Source organism: Ictalurus furcatus, chromosome 11 (assembly GCF_023375685.1).
Source record: "Ictalurus furcatus strain D&B chromosome 11, Billie_1.0, whole genome shotgun sequence".
In the NCBI taxonomy this organism is placed as follows: Eukaryota; Metazoa; Chordata; class Actinopteri; order Siluriformes; family Ictaluridae; genus Ictalurus; species Ictalurus furcatus.
In genome coordinates, this window is record NC_071265.1 from 12,069,035 (window position 1) to 12,096,423 (window position 27,389).

The 27,389-nt window shown below is 37.4% G+C and overlaps 1 protein-coding gene across 1 annotated transcript; it reads right to left on the minus strand.

The window, feature by feature from the left end:
- Positions 1-2,259: 2,259 nt before the first annotated feature.
- psmf1 (proteasome inhibitor subunit 1) lies at positions 2,260-26,918 on the minus strand. Its single transcript, XM_053636107.1, has 7 exons — positions 26,675-26,918; positions 25,389-25,541; positions 25,192-25,274; positions 24,588-24,770; positions 7,100-7,153; positions 6,777-6,935; positions 2,260-3,500 (listed from the first exon to the last, which is right to left on the minus strand). The coding sequence occupies exons 1-7, from the start codon at positions 26,801-26,803 to the stop codon at positions 3,449-3,451; spliced, it is 813 nt and encodes a 270-aa protein (XP_053492082.1). The 5' UTR covers positions 26,804-26,918; the 3' UTR covers positions 2,260-3,448.
- Between the last annotated feature and the right edge of the window lie 471 nt (positions 26,919-27,389).

A 27,389-nucleotide genomic window follows, 5' to 3' on the forward strand; every position in this document is an offset into this window, starting at 1 on the left:
ATGGCTAATTGGGCCCAACTAGGACATTTTCACTTAGGGGTGTACTCACTTTTGTTGCCAGTGGTTTAGACATTAATGGCTGTGTGTTGAGTTATTTTGAGGGGACAGCAAATTTACACTGTTATACAGGCTGTACACTCACTACTTTACATTGTAGCAAAGTGTCATTTCTTCAGTGTTGTCACATGAAAAGATATAATCAAATATTTACAAAAATGTGAGGGGTGTACTCACTTTTGTGAGATTCTGAAGATATATAGATAGATATATAGATATATATGTGTATATATGGGTAAGACCAAGGAATATAGTGGTGATGTGCAGCAAAAGGTTGTTGAGCTTCACAAAATGGGAAGTGGCTATAATAAAATAGCACAAGCATTAAAAATGCCCATTTACACCATAAGGGCAATAATTAATAAGTTCTAATCAACTGGAAATGCTATGAATCAACCTGGAATTGGACGTGTGTCTATATTGTCTCAACACACTGTGAAGAGGATGGTTCAAGTGGCCAGAAAACCTGACTGCCTCTGCCAGAAAGTTGGGTTGTGGTTAGATCTTCCAGCAGGACAATGATCCAAAACATACATCAAAATCTACACAAACAAAACTTTACTGACCACAAAATCCATAGAAAACCTGTAGGGTGAACTTAAGAGGAGTGTCCACCAGTGTGTACCTCAAAATTTAAAATGTTAAATGCTAGATTGAAAAACAAGCTAACTGTACTAGGTACATACCACCAGGGGCACTGATGATTTCTTCCTTCCAAGTTGTATTTTTCTTATGATATCTCATTAAATATGTGTAGAGATATTACTAAAAGCTCTTAATGTAGAATCTAAAGTGAGTGAGTGGGGAACCGAGTAAACATCAGCTCACATCTGCCTTAGGACTGGTCAGAGGAATCATTTGAGTCCATCATCTAGATTGCCAAAATCAGGCCCTGTGTCACACGTACAGAGAACATGAATGGCTGCTTGTCACTTCCTAGTGTGAACATAAGGTTAAAATGTACTGGCTAATTATTTTACTGTTTAAAACCCCTTTCGCCCCGACACTTGCGTTCATTCCGCCGGCGGAATAGAAAATGACTTATCGGACATTTTCAATTAGTATAAACAAATGAATTATTTTATCGCCGCAGTTCTGGTACAAAATTAGTCAGAACACTGGTGGCTTTCTGTGTGTACAGTTTCATGACTGTGTGCTTAACTGCTATTGAGCAGGGGGATGGGAAAAAGGGCGGAGTTTGAGGTCCCTGCTGGGCAAGCAATTCACACCTCTCCATGAAAACATTGAGACAGAGATAAATCAGAGAGCAGGACTAAAGCTTTTTTGATAGTAAAACACCGTATACAACTGCCACAATAAAATTATAACATTTAAACCCAAGATCGGACTTATATAAACATTTACTACCTTACATTACCTACATAGATGAAAATCCAGTTCACTTGCGGTTTTATAAATCATGCACATTTCCATCGGTATAAAGTCCATCAGCTTTATTGAAGAAAGCAAACACAAAGTTCCATATTTAGTCACAAATATCCTCTTCAAAATGCATTAAGTGTTTTGATATCCCACCCCTCTGGAATTTAGTAATTAGCCATAAACTGAACTGAGACACATTCTAAAAAAAGCTGATCTGCTTTGGCTATGCTGAACAACCCGCCTCCTAAATTATAATCGGGCAGTCTAACTTGATTGACACATGGACCAATTGTAGACACTTCTAGCTTTCAAACAAGACCAAACTCGACATGATTGACCACTCAGAGGCTGAGAAAATCAAAAGTGTAATCAGCACAACTAAACCTTTTACACGTGCATCCATTGGTCTTGAGTTGTGTGTCAGCGGGTACAGGCCAATCAGAAAAGCGCTACAGGGCCGTGCAGAGAAACTATCAGGAAATGACAGCTCCGCTCTAGCGGTCTTCCTGCAAAACTTTATACAGCAGGCTGTTGCATGTTTGGCAGTTTTTTCTGATCGCTAGTTTTCTACTGGTTTGCACTCAGCTTGCGATTTATCGGCGTCTTATAGCGGCAATGTGCTCCCGAAAGTTATTTCCGAGTGGCTCTTTTTTTTTTTGGAGGAAGACTATGTGGATTGAGTTGAGGGGCTCTATCTACCGCTCAGAGAAGTCAGAGGAGAGGGGTCACTCGTGTGTCTATCATTTGTGCCATTTGGAGAGGTTTGGTGCCATTTTGGAGAGGTTATTTTGTGCCTTTTTAAAAAAAAAAAAAAAAAAAAAAAAAAAAAAAAAACCTTTGCTATTTCTAGAAGTCTGCAATTTTTAAAGGCTTTGTGCCATTTTTATAAGCTTTGTGCCATTTAGAGAGGTTTTATGTCATTTAGAGACGTTTGGTGCCATTTGGAGAGGTTTTGTGCCATTTTGGAGAGGTTTTTACCTGTGTTTGGATAACCTTAAACACAATTTTAGTGGTTAGAGATAACTTCCTCATATTTTGGGTGTTCATGGACAAGTACTTGGGGCATCTTTGAGACCAGGAATGGGGTTGATATCAACATTTGATGCGAAGATATAACATTTGGTTTAAAAGTAAATAATTTTTTTTAATATATATATATATATATTTTTAATCTGAATTGCCTCAGGTAGGCTACGTAAAAGAAGAAATACTTGAAATAAGTGCTAATTCTTAAAGTCTTAAGTGTCCACTTTCATATGAGCCATTAACCACTACTGTGGTGTGTGAGATCACAAAACAAATCAATGCTAAACACAGGTACCCCCAAAACAGACAAAAATGCCATTTTTTGGCTACCGGCAAAAGAGGTTAAAACTTGCTCATAAAGGTTCTTAAAAGAATCCGAGAAGTGATAATGTTCCATTTCAAAACAATATTACAGATCTACATATACTATTATAAGACATTTTGTCACTCTACGGGCTTCATGAGTTTTACTGAATGCTGGTAAATTCCGTGAAATTAAACTATGTCACCAGGATAAAGATGTAAGTACAGGACTTGCAGAATCATGTGCCGGATGCTCCTGAACATCTTTATTTCTCTGACTAACACTGCTTAGACTAAACATGAGAAAGGCCATTGCTGGCATTGATTTCCATTACATCTGCTGATGCTTACCCCATAAATAACTGACAAATGTCAGTACCAGTACTTTTAGATAGCACTTAGTCTGGTATCACAGTATAATTTACTTGGGACAATGAAGTTTTGCGAAAATTAAGACATCCCACTTTCCAGTAGGGATCAATCTCCCTCTTTATTTAACATAAATTAATTGCCCCTGTGGAGAACATAGTTTCAAAACAGGGTAAAACCAGCAAAACATAAATGTAGCAAGATGTGAAGTTGTTGTCCTTTGTTCACTACAAAGCAGAGAGATGAGAAATGTAGTACATTAAGGGAGCAGGAAGTCATCCAGGAGAACCACGATGTGAATTATATTCTTCTACATGAACATGTCATCATAGCCTGGCCGGGGCAGGTGATCAGGGTCTGGCCTGAAGTAATTAAACGGAAATTGCATTAAAAAAAAATTAAACATTAATTTAAAAAAACCCAAATAAACCAACTGCAAAATAATTCAAATGTTATTTACAACAATGAAGAGATTACGTTAAGATACTAGAGAAAAGTTATTGTAAGTCCATTAACAGTCATTGTTGATTTTGCAAGCTAATCAGCTGTGTGTGTGGTGGCCTGGGAAAAGCCTTCACATGGTGAAGTTTTGAAACATTTTCTACTATACATAGTTCTGAAATATACAGGTATATTTCTGAGCTGAAATATGTTTCTCTTTTGCATGGATCTCAATCAGAAGTAAAGATATAGTTTATAGTTTTAAAATCTGATATTTAACGTTTAATAATATAATATTCATATAAAAACACCTGTAAATAATGACAATTCATTAAATTTACATCATAAATGATTTCATGAGTCCCTAGTAACTATATATTTTGGTTGCATCTGTAAATTAATAGAGATTTTACTGATTGTCTGAAACAGACACATCGTTTAGTATTGGTCGCTGAATCGATCAAATCAAAATCGCAACGTGGCACTCATTGAGGTATCGGCAAATATTGAATAGCTTGCTAAAAGAATCAATATTAGATAGTATCATCGTGAAACTTGCAATTTACAACCCTAATGTACACTATATGGCCAAAGGTTTGTGGACACCTGACTATCACACCCATATGTGGGCCTTTCACACACGTCGCCACAAAGTTGGAAGCACACAATTGTATAGGATGTCTCTGTATGCTGTAGCATTATAATTTCACTTCACTAGAACTAAAAGGCCCAAACCTGTTCCTGCATGACAGTGCCCCTGGGCACAAAGTGAGGTTCATGAAGACATGGTTTGCCAAAGATCTAACCTCAACCCGACTGAACACCTTTGGGATATGCCCAAGGGTGGAATGCCGACTGTGCCCCAATGGTCCTAACCTGACATCAGTGCCTGACCTCACTAATGCTCTTGTGGCTGAATGGGCAAATCCCCAAAGCCACATTCAGAAATCTAGTGGAAAGCCTTCCCAGAAGAGTGGAGGTTACTATAACAACCTGAAATGTGACATTCACAGAGCACATACGATGGTCAGGTGTCCACACACTTTTTGCCATATAGTGTATGGTCATATTTCAATGCACATATTTCAGTTAAGGAAAACCTGTAGTTTTCAGAAATACAGTACTGTGCAAAAGTTTTAGGCATGCATGCAAAGAAATGCTGCAGAGAAAAGATGCCTTTAAAATAATGAAATTAAATGTTCCTACATTTTAAAAAAAAAAATACCGCAAAGAGCAGTAAACAGTAGTAAATGAAAAAGTCAATATTTGGTGTAACAAAAAAATAAAAATAGTAGTCTCTGGTACAATTTGTGCAGTTTTATAAGGAAATTAGCTGGCAAGTTTTATTGCGCATCTTGCAGAACCAGCCACAGTTCTTCTAGAGACTCTGACAGTCACACTTGCTTCTTATTTTACAGCAAAACCCAGCAACCTTCATTGTGTTTTTTGTCGGAAAAGTGGTCTCTTACATAATATGCTGCTTTCTTTAATGACATACAAAAAAATGTCTGTAACATTTAATTTTGTCCTAGAAAACTAATGTTTGGGAATCTAAAATATTTTTGTACTGACTTGATAATGTAGAAGTCATAAAACAAATCTAAAAAAATATGGTGCCTAAAACTTTTGCACAGTATTGTATACAAAATAGAAAATGTCTAAATTTGACCATCATGAAGGGTTTTTCCAGGCCGCCAACCATATACAGTCATGTGAAAAAATAAGTACACCCCATGGAAATTATTGGGTTTTTTTTGACATATTTGGACAAGCAAACATTTGATCATCTTTGAAACAGTGTCTATTAATAAAGTTGATGTGCTTGAAAAAATTGATAAGGGAAATGAGATTTATTCATCAGAAATAACAACAGATGTGATATTCTTCTGTGGAAAAAGTAAGTACACTCTTGGTTTCAGAAGCTAGTAGGGGTGGAACAATATATTGCGATGCAAAAACGTTACGATATGTATCGTAGGGTTATGGCGATATTTTTACGATATGAGGTCCATTTTATCCTATTGCTTGTTTGCGGTCACGTGATTCTGATGTGCAAAATTCAGATGGAGGGCAGGAAGTGAAAAGCAGAATGGATGAGATGGAGGAAAGTCCGTACTGTACTGGTTTAGACACTATTACAAGAGAAAGGTATAAACAGAAAATCACAACATATGTTGGACGTGATCCTTGTGTTATGAAGAGGAGCAATTTTTTTACTGAATTGAAATACTTGCCTGCCCTCGAGGCGGTAGATATCAACTACCTTGTCCTCCAGAAAACAAATGAAAGCATACAAAAGTTTGGAGGCATACAACTTTTTTTTGTTTGTGGTTGGGCCAGTGACCTCAGTATCAAGGTGCTCCACAATGATTATCGTTTGGTTTTCGCTCGGGTGAGTGGCATATTTTTTTTGTCCTGTGGATTAACCTAGCAACAAACATTCAAGGCTGCTGCACCTCTCCATGTTAGCGGTACGGTTGTTTACTTTACGTTATTAAATTAATCACTCTCAGAGGTCTGCCGAAACGCCACTAAAGGCATGGACCATCGCGAAACAATTACTTTAACTTTACACAGTACGGAAACAGCTAATGTTACATAAACATAGCATATGTAAGTTGTATTAACTTATTTTTCATAAAGTGGTCACTGCACACACGAGTATTATCTGACTCTGCTCCTCCCGACCGCAGACGCAGGTTTGATGACACCACACACCTCAATAGCAAAGGGAACACCATACACTAGATATGAGAGAGGTATAAATAAGACAGGTTCTAATCATTGGCACCCAATCTTGTACACCTAATTCAAATTATATGGATTTGAAGGTGTGATAAATGTAGGGGAATACTTACTTTTTCCATGTGACTGATCTGTTTTTTTTTTTTTTTTTGTTAATTTAAATTGTGAAAATTACTACAAAGTGTGAATTTCATGTGTACTTTGATAAAATGTAACAGCTTTATTAGTAGGCACTGTTTCAAAAAGGATAAAATGTTTGCTTGTCTAGATATGTCAAAAAATCAACAATTTCCACTGGGTGTACTTTTTTCACATGACTGTACATAATAGGCTTTTAATTTGTAAAATGTAATTTCGGTCAGATTAAGTCTTGAAGGACCCACAGACATCCTGTATATACTATTTAGCTGATTGGCAACAATTATAAGCAAGTAATAATTTGCTAGATTTACCCAGCTCTATGTCTGCCAACTGGTCCAAAAGGGTCAAAGCGAGCACCAGGGGGCACAGCACCCGGAGGGAGGACTCCAGGTATGCCACTTGAAGGGTCAAAGCCAGAACGAGGGAAGCCTGCTCGTAATGGATCCACAATCATGCCCTCTGCTGTTCCACTGTAAAAGTACAGTTATTTTTTCTTATTTGTATTTTTGTATTTCATGGCCTAGAAACAACATTTAGTTCAGGACCCCTTCAGACCAAGCCACATGACACACAAAAGCACTTGAGGCTTAGATAACAGGACTGTGAAAAAAAAGTACAAAGACAAACTACCCACCTAAAGGGATCAAGGTCAGCCCTCCCTGCAGAAAATGGATTCAGTGGGTCTGTCCTGAAAAGGCAGAGCACATGCACTTCTTCATAGGGTGTTTATAATAAAGAGGATTATACACTCACAGTCCACTTTATTAGGAACAACTTTACACCTACACATTCATGCGGTTATCTAATCAGCCAATCATATTGTAGCAGCACAATGCAAAAAATCATACAGCTCAAGAGCATCAGTTAATGGTCACATCAAACATCAGCATGAATAAAAAGTGTGATCTCTGTGATTTTGATCATGGCACAGATATTGGTACTAGATTGGCTCGTTTGAATATTACATAAACTGCTAATCTTCTTGGAATTTCACACACAAGAGTCTCTACAGTTTACACAGAACAGTATGAAAACCAAAAAAGCATTGAGTGAGCAATAGTTATGTGGGTATAAATGCCTGATAAGAGAGGTTAGAGAAAAATGGCCAGAGCTTGAAAATGGTTTGAGCTGCCAGGAAGGATATAGTGACTCAAATAATCACTCTATACAACCGTGGTAAGCAGGAAAGCATCTGCAACTAACAATTATTTTGATCGTCGATTAATCTGTCGATTATTTCTTCGATTAATTGATTTGTTGGATTAAAAGGCCAATTTTTATGTTCTGTATGTTTGGGTGGAGAAAAAAAAAAAAACATTATTTCACATTCTGCCCAATGTTGTCCTTCAAACATTGTGCAAATGAAAAATTTATTAAATGTATCTATGTGGGCTATGCTATACATTGTGCAAAAGATTTTTTAAATATTAACATTATATTTTGAAAACAAAAAAAAGAACTGATTGTCCACAAGCTTTAAAGCAGAAGTTAAATCACTATATTAAAAATGCTAAAAAAGAAAAACAAAGCAAAAACTAAGTGTTAACTGGTAAGAGGCTGAATATTCTGCAATAACACACGCTCATTCATTTGAACACAATAACCTGTTATATTATTCTGTAAATGTATGAAACTTCTTACATTTATATACAATTACCTGTTATAACCCCATTACAGTTACTGCTCTCAAAAAACACAGTTACTTTTGTTTCTAAATAAAGCATCAAACAAAATATTTTATCAAAATGGATATTTTAGTCAGCGTTATTGTGCTTCCTTTCTATTGCACGCTGTTTGATTGACTCGCATGAACGGACTCTCGCTCATTCAGTGAAGTTTAATGGAGACTCACTTGCTGTCAGGACGCGCCTTTATGCAAAATGGAAACACTGGCGTGAATTTCTATCATTTACAGATAAGGATATAAATGTACAAATATAATTTCTGCACAAGAAAACATGTCTGGATCACATTAAACAGCACACGCATCTGTTGCAACATCTGACATGACAAGCCATGTTAATACACTTACAAGTGCGTTTGAAGCGCTTAATATAAAGCATTCTCATGTTTTGGACAACCTGGATTGTGCATTTTTCCTGCAGCAGCTCACTCTGTGACCTCTGCTGTTTTTCAGATGTGTTTTATTAATAGAAATGCGTTTTTCACCATTGTGAAGTGACGTCATTGATGGGGTTTATCCACAGTGACGTCACAGATCCAACTAATCAATACTGAAATTCATTGTCGATTATTTTAATTATCGATTATTAGTGATTTTGTCGATTAGTTGATGCAGCCCTACATCTCAGCATGCACAAATACATTGAAACATAAGGTGGATGGGCTACAACAGCAGAAGACCACATTGGGTTCCACTCCTTTTGGAAACACCAAAGACCCGGTATTAGATTGAAAACTCCAGGCTCACGTTTCAGTGTAAACAGACCAAAACAAAGAATTTTGAAAACGAAGGCATGGCTGCCCACATTCGCCCCCCTGATCGGGGCGATTGCATATCCTTCCCTGATTCGTCAAGCCATTACCATATGAACATTACATTTACATTACCATATGAACATTACTTTGCTGGCTTTGTTGTCATTGTGCAGTTAAATTCTGTATTTTAAAATACTGCAGCTGCCTACATGCACAAAAGGCAAGCTATGATTACAGCATTCGGCAACAAATCTCATTTCAAGCGGCATAAGCCCTACATGGAACACCAGTTTGTTGTGCCTACCGGTGACTAGCAACCAACTTCCTATTTACACTTGTATGCGCATGCCCAGTGTGCATGAATGGTCATGTGACATGCGTATTTGGTCGTGTAGTGTGGACAGAGATTGTTTCTGAAACACAGCGGAAACACCAGTGTGGAAGAGGATCGTTTTTCATTTTAAAACGCACTAGTGTAAACAGGGCCTGAGGCCATCATGGGCACAGGCTCATTGAAACTGGACAGCTGAATATAAAAATAATAATAATAAATCACCTGCTCTTTTTCCAGTCTTCAACTGTCCAGATTCAGTGAGTCTATGCCCATGATAGCCGCACATTCTTTTTCTTGGCTAACAGGAGTGTAATCTGATGTTGCCTTCTGCTGTTGTAGCCCATCTACCTCAAGGTTTAATGTGTTGTGTGCGAGATACTTTTTTGCTCACGATGGATGTAAAGAGTGTTTATTTGAGTTACTATAGACTTATTATGGTCAGCTCAAGCCAATCTGGTCATTCTTGTCTGATCTCTCTCATCAACAAGGTGTTTCAGCCTGCAGACCATTGCACCACTCTGTGTAAACTCTAGAGACTGTTGTGTTTGAAAATCCCAGGAGATCAATAGTTTCTGAAATACTCAAACTAGCCCATCTGGTACCAACAACCATGCCACAATGCAGATGTGCAGCACAATGCATAAAATCAATGCAGATACAGATCAAGAGCTTCGGTTAATTTTCACATCAAACATCAGAATGAAGAAAAAGTGTGATTTCTGCAACTTTAACCATGGCATGGTTGTTGGTGCCAGACAGGCTGGTTTAAGTATTTCACACAACTGCTGATCTGAGATTTTCACATGCTACAGTATCTAGAGTTTACATAGAATTGTGCAAAAAACAAAAAACCCTCTGCACACAGGATCTTGTTTGTTTTTCACACCATTGTGTGTAAACTATAGAGAATGCTTTGTGTGAAAATTCCATATGATCAGCAATGTCTGAAACCAGCCATCTGGTACTAACAATGATGCTACGGTTAAAGTCACAGAGATCACATTTTCCCCATTCGAATGTTTGATATGAACTGCATGGTTTAATGCATTCTGCTGATGCCACATGACTGGCTGATTGGATAACTGCATAAATAAGCAGGTGTAAAGATGTTTTTATTAAAGTGACCAGTGATTGCATAAGGCAAAATGTATGTATAAGCTGTAACAATAGATTTTTGCTATCATTTTCACAGCGGTGATATCCTAGTCTAAACATATCGAGTGACCAATAAAACACCTACACAAATGGTAACAATAAGCGGGAAAATGTATGATAAAATATTACAGGCATTATCCTTGGGTGACTGATGAGAGCAAGACCTAAAGAATTGTCCCATTATAGTACTGTGAACATAAAAAAATACAATTTGAAACTGATATACAAGCATAATAGAACAGCTTTATTTAACATTCACAAGTGTAATGTATTGGAGAAAAAAACATCATTAACACACTGTGGCAGCGGGGGTGTGATCGAGCGTTAGCTGAGGATGCAGGTAAGCCATGATGATTTTCACCTGTGTCTGAGATCTCACTCTCATCCACTAATTCTTGGAACAAATTGGCCAGGGTTTCAGGCATTTGTAAGAGAAATGTTTGTGGATCGTCCTGCAGGAGCAAGGCATGGTGTGGAATATACTGGGGAGGCGATGCTGGGGTGGCTATTGACATCAGCTCCATGTGAGGGCTCTGCCCCTCCACCCTTTGCAGCAATTCTCCTCAGGGATTTCCCCTCAGGGCAGTTGCATGAGGAGACTCTGAAGCATGGCTTCGACCAAGTGAGAGTAATTGATGGTCAGTAAATCCAGCCTAATGTTGTGCTATCCCGCCCATACTTTTCTGTCATTAAGGATAGGTTCTATAGAGTGAAGCAGGACACTCAAACCAAGGAAGAAACAACCCAATGGTTAGTACCAAAGAGCTGTAGCAAACTCCTGTTTCATGTGGCTCATCATAATCCCATGGCTAGGTATTTGGGGCAGGATAGAACACTAAACCATCTCATGACCCATTTCTATTGGCTGGGCATTTGCGGCGATGTTTGCAGGCCATGTGCGGCATGTCATGAATGTTAGGTTGTGAAAAACACCACTGCACCTGTTTCCATTATCCGAGGACCCCTCTGAAAAGATTGGAATGGACCGCATCAGGCCATTAGAACGGACTGCACGAGGGGCTTCACTTTGTATTAGTTTTAGTGTACTATGCAATGCGATACCGGGAAGCCATGGCTTGTCGCAATATCTCAACAAGCAGCACTGAGCAGGCACTCTTCTGTGTTATCTGAAAGAGATACTGATTGACCAGGCTTCCACATTCATATCACACACCCTTCACGAACTGTACAAATTATTAGGAATTAAAGTGATTGATTTGCACCAGTGTTTACCATCCACAGACAGATGAGCTGGTCGAACAGTTTAATTGAATGCTTAAAATTATGATTCGTAAGTATGTTCACAATTTGGGAAATAAGTGGCATGAACCCCTGTTATTTGCAGTATGAGAGGTCCCACAAGCCTCCACGGGTGTCTTCTCATTCAAAATATTGTACACACAAGCTTTGTGGTGTCTTAGATGTCATTAGGGAAAATTGGGAGGAGGGATCTTCTAACAGCAAAAATGAAATTCAGTATGTGTTAGACCCCACACCTTAAATAACCTAAACCAGGAGAATTTGCTTCAACCCAGGAATGACAGTCCTAATTGTATGGTACTCAGCTACAGGAATTTGTATTGGGAGATTACGTACTTGTTTTACTACCCATGTTGAGCTCTAAATTACTCACACAGCAAGTCAATCAAATTCGACTACGAGTACAAGCGAACAGATAGATGCACTTCAAACATGCAATCTCAATCTCCTGAAACAATGGAGAGAGGCAGTTCCTGTGGCTCTGGCGATGGTGATTCCCAAGAGGGAGAAGCTGGGACCAGAGGAAAGTCTAAAAGATGTGGCCCAATTCACTCTGGTCACCTGTGAAGACCACCTCTCGCTGTCACAGAGAGCACATGTTACCAGGTTGCAAAGGGAATACTTCGGTTTTTTTGCCACCCCTACTGTTTACCCGAACACAAAATTTTTTGCTCAGGATAAAGTCAAGGCCATGCTTGACATGGGAGTAACTGAGTCCCACAGTGATTGGAGCAACCCATTGGTCCGTTTTTGTGTGGACTTTACAAAAGTAAGCGCAGTGTCTAATTCTGACACATACCCAATACCACACATTGACTACGTTTACATGGACAGCAGTAATCTAGTTATTGACCTTATTCTGAGTAAGACAATATTGTGATTAAGGTGTTTACATGAGTTGCTTTTAGAATACTCCTTTCATGTACATGTTTTACATGTTACAGAACATAGTTCGATTAACAGCACGTCATTACGTCACCGAGACACGCCATCCGACATCCCTCCAGAATTTCATGTATCAACATACAGTTCGTCTTCATTATGGTACCGTATACAGTTTTGGGTGTGTTTATTTAATTTTTTTACGAACGCTTTAAGTACAGTTAATTATTTGTCATGCTCTACGTGCAAACAGACAACTGCTTGAAGCCGTGGGCTGCGTCCCAAACCGCGTCTATATAGTAGCCGAGATACATGTATGTCTCCTACTACAGGCCTATAGTAGGCAAGTACACGGTTTGGGATGCAACCGTTCTCTCTTGTTTGCCGTAAAACGGTTGAGCACTGCCATGTGTGATCGTGTCCCGTTGCATAATGCGGTGAAAACTCTCACACAACATTAATAGTGTGAGTAATGTGTTTACATGTCTGTAATACACGTCGATAATGCGACTAAAACAGGAGTACTCCGCATGTCTTAATTCAATTTGTGTTTACTACGAGTATGACCTTAATCGGATTAAGGTAATTAAAAATTGCTGTTTACATGCTAGTTTCTTAATCAGAGTATTGTCTTAATCGGGTTAATAGTGGATTACTGTTGTCGATGTAAACGCATTGAATGATGAACTGTTTGATTGGTTAGGCATGGCTCACTTTTATTCGACATTGGATTTAACAGAGGCGTATTGGCAGATTCCCTTGACTCCAATATCTTGAGAAAAAAACTGCCTTTTCCAATCCGTTTGGGTTACACCAATTTGTCACTGATGATAAATGTTAATATGGCACGCTCTCTTACTTTAGCTCATGAGTTTATGTGAGCACACTGTTGCTGAGGCACATGACTGTCTGATTAGTGTCTAACCAATAAGAATTAAAACTATTGTCCGTTATATATACACTCCCGTCTTTTTGAATAAACTGAGAGACTTTGCTATCTGACCTTGTGTGTGTGTGTGTGTCTGTCTTATGGAAACTCTCCCAAGTGCTTGAAACAGGATATAGTTGTGGCAGTGTGACAGCACCTTTTATTCTCATACTAATCAATTTCATATTTTATATTTCCTACATCATCAAAAGATTTTCTAACCGTCATGCTTCTGTTTGGTTTGTTTGGTGCCCCAGTGACATTTCAATATTTCATTGATAGGATACTCTGTTCACACAATGCATATACTGCTGCTTATTTAAATGACATTATCATTTACAGTAACGATTGGCAGTAGTTTACAACATCTGAGAGCTGTCCTTGAGATGGGTGGGACTCCCATCTTGGGACTAAATCCAAGAAAGTGTGCAACTGGATGGGTGGAAGTACGGTATCTGGGCTTCTAAATGGGTCATGGGCAGGTGCAGACTGCCTAAGACCCAAGACCATAAAGGGGAGCTGGCTGGCTATTATCATAGGCTTTTGCCTAATTTTTTGGATGTCACCAGTCCGCTGACTGACCACACTATAAAGTGAGTGCCAGATCCGGTTCAGTGGACAGAAACATGTGAGTGGGCTTTTTTGCAGTTTTATGTGGGGGCCCACTGTTGCATTCTCCTGACTTTTCTCTCTCTTTTGCTCCGCAGACTGATGTGTCAGACAGAGGGCTAGGGCCTGTTTTGTTCCAGGTGGTGGAGGGGGAGAAGCGCCCCATGCTGTACATCAGCCACAAGCTCTCTGTAAGGCTGCTGCGGATGAAAAGGCGGGTTGAACCAGCAGACAATGCATGATGATTCTCACCCGTGTCTGACAAATGGACTGAAAACTCATAACTCCAACATATTTCATGTAATTTCTTTTAATATAAATTTTAATTGTTTTGATTAAATAATAAAATAAACATCAAGTTGTGAAAATATATTAAGACAGGAATAACGCCACCGCATGCAAATATGTACCACTAGCAAAGAACCTCAAAGCAATACATACAATTTGTGGTACAGTAAGAGTGTGGCTTCGGCGCATCAGATTTTTAATGTGATAGATAAACTATAGCATCTGCTGAAAATCGTTATCTTTCATACAGTTGGTCAATGGGAACAGCCAGGGGATTGTGTCTGTCCCTAAAAATTCTTTCCCTTCAAAGATCCCTTGTGTAGGAGCTCGCAAGCATCTGTGAGCTCCTACACAACCAAAGCAAGTAACGAATAAGTAACAAACACACAATTCACAGTTTTTGAGTATATAGGCTAAAAGATTTTTTTTTATATTTATGCTTTAACATTTAAAAAATGGGCAAAATCGAACAAGTTTAAAGTGACATTATAAAGTCTTAAGCCAAATATAAATAAATTTACTAAAAACATCATTTAAGAAACTATATGATCATCAGTAGTATTATTATTAATATCAAACAATAAATACATTTTCAAAAAGAATAGATAGTTCATTTCACAGAGGACGTCTCTGACACGAAAAATATTAATATTTTAATTCAGCTTACTGCAGAAATAAAATGGACATATCATATCTCAAACTGACCCAAATAAGTGCATAGTGAGCTACTCTATGCTCACAATAGAAATCAATGAATTTCATTGCATTACTGAATGGTAAATTAATTGCTCTTCAAAGTCACTGGATCAGTCAATATAATTGAACCATTAGGCTATTTTGATGCATTATAAAATGGACATTTCAAATTGGTAGACAATCAAGCCCACTTTCATCAGTTCATAGTGATCGACTATGCGCACAATAAAAATAAAAAGAAAATTACTGTAGAATTTTAAGCTAATTGCAATTCAAATCCACAATTTACCAATATAATTGAACAAGGAGGCACTTTTTAATCAATTATAAAACTGTCATTTAAAATCCCCAATCAATGATTAAACCTTCTTTTATCAGTTCACAGTAAGGTACTCTATGTGCAGAATACAAAAATTATTACTTTTATTCTAGAAAGTTAGCATATTCTGACTTTTAAAAGATCAATGATTTTTTTCTGAAGTTTAAAAGATCAATGATTCTAATTGAGCCAAGAGAATACTACAGAATGCTCACTTCAAATTGATAGACCATTATACCAAAAGATCTTGTTAAATCTTGATTGCAAAGACACATTTAATAGGTTATTACAAACAGTAACAATGTTGATAAATTCAATATCAAATTTTAACAACTGAACAATACAGATTTTAAAAAACAACTATTCAACAATATGTCCTGTCATGAGTAGTGTTAGGGGTGTCAGAGAGAATGAGACAGGAATAGGTTGACTGAATTAGCATAGCCAATCCACCGACCTGTCTGATTTTGTACGAAGGGAGAAAACCAGAGAACCCAAAGGAAACCCACATAAGCATGTGACACCCTGAGATGAAAATAACCCAAGCTCAGTATCAAACTGTAAAGTGCCATTGCAACCTGTTGCACCACTGTGAATCTCCCATTAGAGCATAATAGTTATGCTAATAATCTTTTAAATTAAAAGGCAAAACATTCTACAGTAAAATTCCCCCCCCCCCCCCCCCAGTATATTGTAGCTCAGGGCAAACTGAGGTTTGTGGATTTAAATCATCTACCAGTTTGAATTGTCAATTTTATAATTAATTAAAATAGCCTCCTGGCTCTATTGTATTGACAGATCTTGTGATTTTGAATGGCAAATACTACAAAATTCTACATTAATTTTATTCCTTTTTATTCAGAGCATAGAGTAGCTCACTGTGAACTAAACTGCATGGGGTTGATCTTTTACCAACTTGAAATGTCCCTTTTATAATGCATCAAAATAACCAACTGGTTCAATTATATTGATAGATCCAGTGAATCTGAAGAGTAATTACATTAAAGTTCTACACTAAAATTAATTCATTTTTATTGTGAGCATAGAGTAGTTCACTATGAACTGATGCAAGTGGGTTTTGATCATCTACCAATCTGAAATGTCCATTTTATAATGGATTGAAAGAGCCTCCTGGCTCAATTATATTGACGACTTGTAACTTTGAAGAGCAATTATTTTAAAATTCTGCAGTAAAATTAATTGATCTTTATTGTGAGCATGAAGTAGTTCAATATGAACTGATATGAGTGTGCTTTAAGTTGTTCTCTCTTGAATTTAGTCTCTACTGGTAAGGTAGTATACTGACTTTTGTGTACTATCTACTTGACTCAGTTGGATCTAGATTCTTGCTACTAGAACTGTTAAAGTTTATAGTATTGTTGATTCTGTAGTGTTGCTTGGAAGAGTCTGTTGGTCTATGCTAATTAGTTCTCTCAGGTGCCTAATCAAGAGCAGTTTCAGTCTCCCTTAAAGTGTGAATTGTGGGCAGGGCTTTCTAAGATATATTGTAGGTTATCTGCTACAGACACTAGTCTCTGTAGCAGTCAGAAGCATAAATTTAGATCTAAAAAAATAAAATACTGTTTATTTCTTCTTCTCAGACTTTTCCCTACCGACAGCACCCCTCTTACCGAACTCTGAGACTTCCTCTGACAAGTTCCAGTCCTCTTGCCTTCTCCCTCTTTGGCATTCCTTCTCCTTGACATTCAACAGCCGCCCTCCCACACACAAGGAAGTTTTTTAGTTTTTTAGTTTGCAGGAACGAGCAGCACCAAGCCGGACACTTCACCCAGAAAACACCGTGGCCATGGCCGAAGAGCTCCGGCTCCCGGTCACCATCGAACATATAGTGAATGACACACTGATGGTGATGCTCACTTACTGAGATAGGAGCTACACCGGGATTTTGTTCAATTGCAACAAACAGTGATTTTGTTTCAGTATAATTATTTTGCTTTAAACGCACTAAGGCCATAAGCTAAGCTAGTTGGTGCTTGTGCTTTTGCGGCAGGTAGATAGCCGAGCACACACTGCTTCTCATTCATTTTGTAGGATAATATGATGAATATATACACTGGTGAATTTTATATAAGACCATCTCTCTCCAGAATGTTTTATTTCAGCGACAAGAAAACTGGTTTGTTGTCAAAAGTGGAATGTTAGTTGCGCTACCCATGTTACTATGGCAACCAGTAGTAGGAACGCCTACCTGCGACATCATAGTACACCGGCTGGTGACTTGCAACGATAAAATCGCTGTATGTGTGAATGCAGCAGAAGAGAGTGGCCAGTACTGCCCCATGAGCGCAAGGTCCTGCTTTCCCCATGGAGACACACCTCTCTCTGTAACTACTCTGTTCAGTGAGGGGCAAAGAGGAGCAGCACATTCATTCACTTCTAAATTTCTTTGAGTGTTCATTTTACATATAGCTGAAATCACAGCACATTGTCAAACAGATGTAGAGGGCTGACATTAGGCAGAATGCAAGAGACCAATACGACGTGATGACATAATGAATATGTTAATTAGCGCATGACATCCTCTAGTGATGTTTAGCAATTTTCCATTAAAGTTGTTGGCAACAGTGCTCCTGTCACTCTCCTTGACATTAAAGTGAAAATGAAGTAATGCTTTGGAAATGGAAATGTAGTCCAGCATGGCTGGAAAAGGCACTGTATATAAATTGGTTGTTTTATTATTATTATTATTATTATTATTATTATTTTGGAATTTAAAAAGCAGAAATAAAAAATATGTTTTAATGATATCTCTTATGTACGGAAGCCCTAAGCAGCCATGCATTATATATTTTTTTTCTTTGTTGTTTTCTCGTGATCTTGACATAACCAAAAGCTTTTTTCTCACTACGTAATTTTATCCCAAGAAAATCTCATGCTTTGTGAATGGGACTGGTGTTTACATGCACGTTGGCATCATAAATTTAATAATTGCATTCTGTAGAGATGTACTTTATCTCTGCATTAAGAGAGAGGACTGTCTCTTCTCAATTGTTGGACAGTAACGTAGAAGTCGTCAATGTTGCAGAGATGATGTATTTTTGTAGGCTAACCCAGAAATTAGCATCACCCTGGTTCCCTTGACAAAAATCCATTGGTTTTTCCATTGGCTTTTGGATTATTGCAGAAAATAAGCTCAGAAGTTTAAAATTCTTACACGTTTTGTTTATCAAGATAATATTCACAAATTAACACAACCTTTTATGAATTTTGAAGCCTAAATACAATCACCAGAGGTAAAAAGCTAATGTTAGGCTATAAACAAACTACGCCAGGGTCACATGATTTCAACGTCACCACCAGTATGCTTACGACAACTCTTTCAATCTTTATTGAAAAAACACTAAAATTGGAAAATACTATAAATTGATATATCTACAAGTTGGAAAGTTTGAGTTGGAATATTTTGCAAGAGTGCGAGTATAAAAACAACGAGGCTGTAGTAGATGAGTTTTCCTGGTCAGCGTGATGTTGTTTATGATGTCCCCGACAACCTCTGTAGTCCTCTTAAGCAATTTGTTAGAAAACATATTTTTCAAGAAACATAAAAGCTTAACAAAATCACGAGTGGTGTATTACTGATGTATTTTATGTCATAGAATAAAATGTGAAAATATCTTGAGCTTATGTTAACCACAAACCTTATTTCAGGCATTTAACCAAAAATACATTCAAAAAGCCCATTGACTTTGGAAGATGGATGTTGAGTACACAGAAAAATTAAGTCGAGATCATGAAAAAACAACTTTTGTTGTGCTGAGATCACGAGAAAACAAGAAAGAAAAAATTAATAATGCATGGCCACTTAGGGTGTCCGTACTTGTGCTTGAAAGTCCTGGAATTTCATTATAAAGCATCTGTACCAACCCTCTAAAATTAGCTGTGTTTGATCGTAAGCGAGTTTTTTCCAAATTCAGTTTTCCAAATTTCCAAATACAATTTCCATTTGTATGATTTCATTGCTCTAGGGATCAATAGATGAACTATGTGGCACATTGAATTAGTTGCTTGCCAATTGTATGATTGTTCTTGAGTTTTTCCAATAGTGAGGTTTGTTTGTTTTCATTTTGTAGAGTTGAATTATGAATGAACATAATATTGCGTATTGATACAACTTGGTATCATGATACTTCAGCTGTTATAGTATGGTAAGATATGGTTATGGTATCGTGACAACCCTACCTGTTCCATGGCTATCGGATGTGTTGTGCAGCAATCAGAGAGTATTAAGAACAGCAGAGAGAAAGTGGAAGAAATCACAACTCAACACAGATCTTGCCTCTTACCGTACTCTCCTGTCAAAATTCTCATCTGAAGTGACTTCTGCTAAGACTGCCTTCTACAAGGAAATGCTGGAAACTTCTGCACAAGATCTTTGCAAGCTCCACAACATCTTTTCTTCACTACTCAACCCACTGTCTCCTCCCGCACCATCAGGGCAGGGCTCTACAATGCGACCATTTCACTCGCATTTGCGACTGAAAAGTATTTTGTGCGACTGTAAATAAATATTTATTCGCACCGGTGTGAGTGACCTGTTCGGAGTCATATAATACAATCGGGATAAAAACTACAGGAAGTCCAAAATACATCTACACCGCGCAACAGTTACTTTCACACTGCTTTTCATCACCTCAGTCAACCGAACAAGTGTGTAAATACTGCAAAGGAGCCATTATGATGAAAAGAGTAACTCTGTACATCATCTACTTCTCTCAACTTCCTAGCTCACAACCGCCATCTTTTATTGATCACGCAAAACAACCTGAACCTGCGACTATGACCTGCTCGTATAGACACAGCGGCGATGGGCAGAGTAAATTAATAATAACAACGTTAACGCTACAAGGTGGGTTTAATTCAAACTTCTTTATTAAATAATTCCTCACCAATCATAATCAAGAGTAGAGACTGTTCCGTCTGTAAACATACAGTATGCTGCTGTTCTCTCTTCACTCCCTTCACCAAGTCTAATAGAGAGCACATTCACTTAATTTAAAGTCACGGTTGCCAGATGTCACTAGAAAAGTCAACTCCAGTTTTCATGTTTTGATTTAATCCCCCCAAAAAAGCAATATCAGCGGAAATGGCAACACTGTACTGGGGAAACCCATCTAAAAGGAACAACTGAAACAAACAAAAAGAAACCTACTAAAATGTAAAGACAGAAAATGTGCTTAGTGCTTAGTTGAGATCAAAAGATGGATATGGGATGAGAGTTTAGGATTTCCGCTTTAGTTTCCTGGTATTTACATCTAGATTTGTTAGACAACATAAAAACATAGAACCTTTTGTTTCAGACCACCCAATTTTATGTGAGCAAAGTACAGGAAACTTCTGAGACTCTGAGACTTCATCAGTTATAAATGACAGTTATAAATATTTTAAAACCTGCAACTTATAAAATTTAGTTTTAAATCTATCACATGACTTCCACTTTAGCAAATAAAATTTTAAAGTTTTATCATGTGACCAAAACCTTTGGTATCCAGGGGACATAAGTGAGATAGTGCCATGCTTTGGGCCACACAGAAGATAGGTGTCATGGTAAGTTAATTTTGAGATAGATAATGTAATAAGATCCTTTCCAAAAATATATTCATGAAGCTAAATATGTTACGTTAAATATGTAAATAAGTCTTTAGCCATTTTAACTGTAGTTCATTAAAATTAAAGTCTCCCTTTGACTGAAAAAACCATGTCACATGTCACTGTTAGCAGAACTAACAATGTACCACTAGGGGATACATTAGGGGAATTTAACAACAATGTGGAACCATTGCAGTTATTACAAAGTCAGATGCAGTAAACATTTGTATGTGTTTAAGATGCCAGTAAGTTTTATAAAAAGAAGAGAAAACATGCGCTTCCTATTCCTGAGGGTAGTGAAGACAGTGAGGGCAGCAGCTCAGATGATGAGGTTATATTAAATGTAACAATGAGGCAGGATCAGCTGTACAGTGATGAAAGTACAGTGAGGATGAAAATAAGTTCAGTCAGGGACAGCAAGTCTGAGTGTCTTGGCACATTTTTGAACAATCTAATCTTTACTCTGTGTAACAGGACAACCCTTGAACTGCTCTGAGAAGGAGTTAGAGCAGTTTACTGGGAATGCTTTGCATATGTACGTCTATGGGATTCCGGCAACACGAATGTGCTGGTAGGCTGGCACATGCACTGAAAAGACTGCAGATGTAATGCCTATGAGAGTACCTTCACTTCAATGACAACAGTCTGGACCTCATCCCTGCAGAAAAATGATCCACTGTTCAAGTTTGCAAAATTGAGCCCTTGCTCAATTTTGCATTCCAATGGATGAACATCTCAGTGTAGAGGAGCAAAAAATTATACAACCCAAACAAGCCCAATAAGTGGGGTTACAAGGTGTACATGCTCTGTTACTTCAAGTGCATTGTATATAACTTTGAGTTACATACAGGCAAGATCCACCGAGTGAATGGAATGGAACCTTGGTGCCAGCAGCAACATAGTCCTGAGAGTGGCATACATTATAAAACAAGAGCAAAACTTCAAGCTATATCGTGACTTGTTCACAAGCACAGTACTTGAAATAGAAATGGCAAAGAAGATCTACTGCCTTGGGACAGTGTGAACCAAAAGACTGAAGGTTATTTTTTGGTCCTTGAAAAGTGGCAAGGATCTGAAGAAAATGGGTCGGGGAGCTGTGATGAAAGAATAGCCACTAATTTGCGAGGGCAGCTCATTGCAAGCAAGTGGCAAACAACTGCACAGTAAGATTGTTGAGCACGTTTGCAGGAGCCTATAAAATTTACACCATGCAAAGATGCGACAGGAAGCTGAGTAAGGTCACTGATGTGCAGTGCCCATCTTCTGTTGTGACCTATAATAAGAACAGTACAAAGATAAGAACTCAAAAGTGGTATTAGTGCATTTTCTTTCATCGCCGTTGCTCAGTACACCAGTTTCTTCTTTCTTTTACAAGACATTCTAAATTGCTGTATTGGCTATGCCCAATGTTTGTGCAATGCCTCTGATTGATTTTCCCTCTTTTCTCAGCTTCAAAATGGCTTGATTTTGTCCCATAGACAGCTCTCTGATCTTCGTATTGGCTTATCCTTTTTAATAACAAATGCTTGTTAATGTTTTCAGAGGTGTCTTCAGAGGTGAAACTGAAGTCTAAAACCAAGAGTAGATGTTCAGAGCTATTTATTGTTTAAACAATCAATCTCACAGGACACACCTAGGTAACAAGAAACACCTGTCAGACAATATTTTTGCTCACCTACAAATTGAGTGGTCTGCTACAAAACATGCTATGTTCTATGTTGTTTAACACATCTACATATAAATACCAGGAAATAAAAGCTGAAATTCTAAACTCTTCTCATATTAATCTTTTGATCTCAAATCCAAATGTCTTCAGTCTATAACAAAAACAATCAAATTGGCTTTGCCATTCCAATAGTTTCGGCGGGCAATTATATTTTCCATTTGGGGCAAGTAGAGGGTATGGATTTGGTGAATTGAGTTTTTGGTTTGGGCAATTTAGCATTCAGTGGTATAATTTACAGTATATTGAGTTTTGGATGTATTTAGAATTCTAGTATAATATTTATTATTTATTCTTTGGAGGTTGGGGCAAGTAGCAATTATGAGATACATTTTTTTTTTTTTTTTTTGCTTTGGGGCAATTAAAGGACAGGGAGATGTTTATTTTTGCAAAAAGCAGTCAGTTGGTATTTAAAGTTGGATTTAGGGAAATTAGAGATCATGGGGAAATAACTTTTTGGATTTTGGGGCAATTAGCAGGCTGGGTGATTCTTATTTCTAGGTTTGGGGCAATTATTATTATTACAAAACTATTTATATTTGGCTTTTCACATTTGACAGTTTAAAGTTTGTTCATTTATTTATTTATTTTTGGGGTTCTGGGCAATTAGCAGCAGCAAGGGTGGTATTTATATTTACATGCAGGGCAGTTAGAGGTCATGTGGGTATTAATTTTTTGGGTTTGGGGCATGAAGCATTTAGGGGTATATTTATTTTCTTATTTCTAGGTTTGGAGCCATTATCAGTCAGGGATACAATTATATTTGAGCTTTGGGGCAATTAAAGGTCAGGGGGGATTTTTTGGCAATTAGCAATCGTAGTCGTATTTTTGCATGCAAGTAAATAGACAGAGGATTACTTTTGGGGAGAAAGGCCTATCTGTGTCAAAGTGGAGGCCAGCACACCTTTGGGGAGAAAGGCCTATCTATGTCAAAGTGGAGGCCAGCACACTTGGACCATATGTGTGTGTGTGTGTGTGTGTGAGACTGGCCCTGTGACATTCCAGAACTCTTAATTGAAAACAGTCAGTCTGTGAACTATTATTGGCTGCATATTACAAAATTCTTACAGCACACCGAGTTTTGTCACTATAAACAAACACTTAAACACCAAATTGTTTACCTAAAGACAGCTTCACATATTCATAAGTATTTTTACAAACTGGACACTAGAGGAAAGTGTGGATGGTTGAGTAAAATTTGCTAAATTGTGCACCACCATGCTTGATTTTAAACTATTATTTATCATATTTTGGTGTATTATCCAGTCTCTCCAGGATTTTGTGACATTAATGCAAAAATCAAGCAAATTCCACAATATTCCCAGAAGCTTGAAATTATTCAAAATTTATGCAGATTTTCCACAGATTTGGGCCACATGCGTCGAACATGAGTACAGCTAAAAAGGTCTCATTTACCAACAAACATCACTGCAATATACCACACAAAACAATTTCGTACAATTGCAATTTCACCAATTCAAGTAGTTTTCCACAAAAAAAGCACAAAAAAACTCTAAAGTAGCAATGCAAATTTGGAAAAAAAACCTGCAGCAAAATCAAGCATTTTGGCTGCAACAATCACAAAAAACTGTATGGACTGATTATTGCTGCTTGGCTTTCAAATGTAGCCTATTAAATGACAGCATCACAGGATTTCTCAAAATACTAGAAATACCTAAATAAAGACATACTGTACTTGCACACAAAAATTCTCTTGCATACATTCATAAATATCAAGTGACCAAGAATACACTGAGTCAGATATCATAGAGAGTTTGTTGTTATTTGTAATATATTGCTATAACTGATATTTTGAGCACAACTCTCAAACTGTTTATACATTAGGCTGTTCCAAAGAATATTATGTACACGTATTACTCACCAGTGTGGGGGATACAAAGCAGGGGAACCTCTGGTAGGTATACAAAGGGGATCATGGTCTGGCTGGGGCTGTGTGGCTGTGAATTTCTCTCTTGTTTCTTTCCTCACACTTCCCTCTAGTTTCACTGCAGGTAGCAGTGATGAGTTCAGCCTCTTAGCCAAATCTTCTATGTTCTTGTACACACTTAGGAAGTGGCAAAATTTTAGAGAGAATAATCATACTATAACATTTTCTTATGACTGTTGTAATTTGCTGATGGCATCTGCATCACTTTACAAGCAAGATAAGTGATGATTAACTTTTATCTTCTACTTTGGTCAAAACTACCCATTTTGCATGTATAATAACAGCAAGACAATATATTAACTGTTCTTACATGAAACTTGGTGTGCTTGACTCAATCTTTCTAATGAACATTCTAAGAAACCACTCATGCCTCCGCATACACAGCTGCCATCAGTTGAATATAAGAAAGATTTAGTATTTTAGGCTATAACTTACAACTGTGTTGCATTAACAATAAAGAGGTGATTAGTGTCAAGCTATAAATCCATTGCTCAGTGGTGAACAGAACATGAGGGTTAATAGCTTTAATGTTACCAACCTTTCAAATGAGTGTAGGTTTGTTTCATTTACATAATCACTAACATTAACAGTCAGGTCTGTGACTTTGTCGGTGGCTGAATCCTGAAAGTTCAAAAACAAACAAAACAAAGAAAATAAATGTCAAGAAAATAATCCCTGCTTGTACTAGTGCAATATCAAGAATCACACAGCCTTCATGCAATTAGTTAAATTTACCATTAAGTTGAAAATCAAGCTGGAATCAACTGTGATGGCTTTGAGGAGAAGGTTGGACTTGTCATCATTTGATCTGTATCTCAGTGTGTACAGCTCCCTGTTTGTGTTCCAGGCTGCAGGAAGCAACTCTGATTTCTTCTCTCCATGTAGAGGCTGTAGGATTGATAGAGAGACTTGTTCAATTCTATTTTGTATACAACCAACTTGCACAAACTAATAAATCTTCTTGTTTCCTGAAAATATCAGCCAGCTGATTAGTCAACTGGTCTGAGAGTGACCTATTTTTATATAACCCATATAATGTCATTAAGATTCAGTAATATTCAGTCATAACACCTGGGAAATGAGCTCAGATCAATAGAGGTCCGATGTCTGATCCCAAATTTAGATTTCTCATGTTTTGGTTGCTTTAATAAATGCTTTAATAATACTATGTAATAAAGATATTATTTAGAACATGCTATCCAAAAACATGTTGGATATAGTACTTTTTTTATTTCAGATATAAATAAAGCTTGATTATCAAAATGATATAATCTAAACATAAATAATAAATAAGCTGACCTAGTAATACATATTCACTGAATATTCCAGCTTTTAAGTAGGGGTGCATGTGACACTTCACTACATCTGAAATTACAGGTTTTCTATTACAACCTCCAGTCAGTTAACAAGCATCTGTGCCAAAGATGTTACAGATTACAAGAAAATTGGTATGGACGATAGTTGCTCTTTTTTTTTTTTTTGTATGTAATGAAAACTGGCCAGTGTAATCATAAATGGTGTACCCCTGCTTTAAGCAATGATCGTTTGTCAAGGTAATTATGTGAATCTGCTCCAACCTTGGGGCCATAAAGAAGTCAAAAACACACTGTCATGCCCAACGGCAACCCAGATTCAACAAGCCTTACTTATATCCAGTGCTTTACTAATTCTCCCTAAGTAGTAATTCCGTTGTATCAAATTTATATCCGAGGGAAATTATAATATAAAGTGAACACAACTTTTGAATAGTTGTGGGCGTCACTGTGTTGCACAGTTACATTAGCTGGAAAGCTAACGTCTGCTGTCACCGAAACATCGAATTATAAGTACGATTAAGCGATTTAGCCATCTAAGCAATGATGTTAAAACTTCATCCGTATTATTACAATGATGATAAAGCGACAAAAAAAAAAAAAAAAAAAAAACAGTAAACAATAAAACAAGGCAACCAGCTAATACTGTGAGGAATGTTTACATGCGGGCTGTTGCGACAGTGGTATTTAGACAGTTTATTCCCTCACCTCATCTCCAGTTCCTAAACATTTATATCCACTCTTGACAATTTCCCAGTGGATAAAACACACAACGGCATCTTGAGATGTTGTTATAGAGCTCGCCACGCAAGTATATAACAGTTCGAGTCCTGCCATGGTTTTGAAGTGTAGGAAAAACGAAACAAAAATGTTTTTTTTTAATTATTATTGTTTTTTTGTTTTATCACTTCCTCCGCCTCTTCTTCTTCTTAGAGTTTTATGGCAAACCAGCGTTACGTGCATTCCCGCCGCCTACTGGGCTGGAGTGTCGAACATTGACGAGAGAGCGAAAAGCAAAAACGTCTCAATCCTATTAAACTGTCCAACGTTCTTTAAATATCTCAATAATATATTATATCTTTTATGCTGATCCAAACCATTATGCAGCAGTTTTTAAAGTGATAATTTTCCTATTCCTGTTTCCTTTAGTTCTTCTAGTAAATTTGAACCTTCTCTTGTAAAAGCATTGCAACATAGTAGAGAACATGCTCAATTGTTTCTGCTAATCCACATTTATTACAATTTCCAGACTCGTGTTTCCTGATTTTGTATATGGAGTAATTTAAAGCTGTATGACCAAGGCGCAGTATAGTTATAATTGTGTCTTCTCTTCTATTAGCAAAATATCTTCTTTCACTGCAAACCTGATATTGAATATGATGTATTCCCCTTTCTTCCTTATCCCTAACGTTTTGCCACTTTC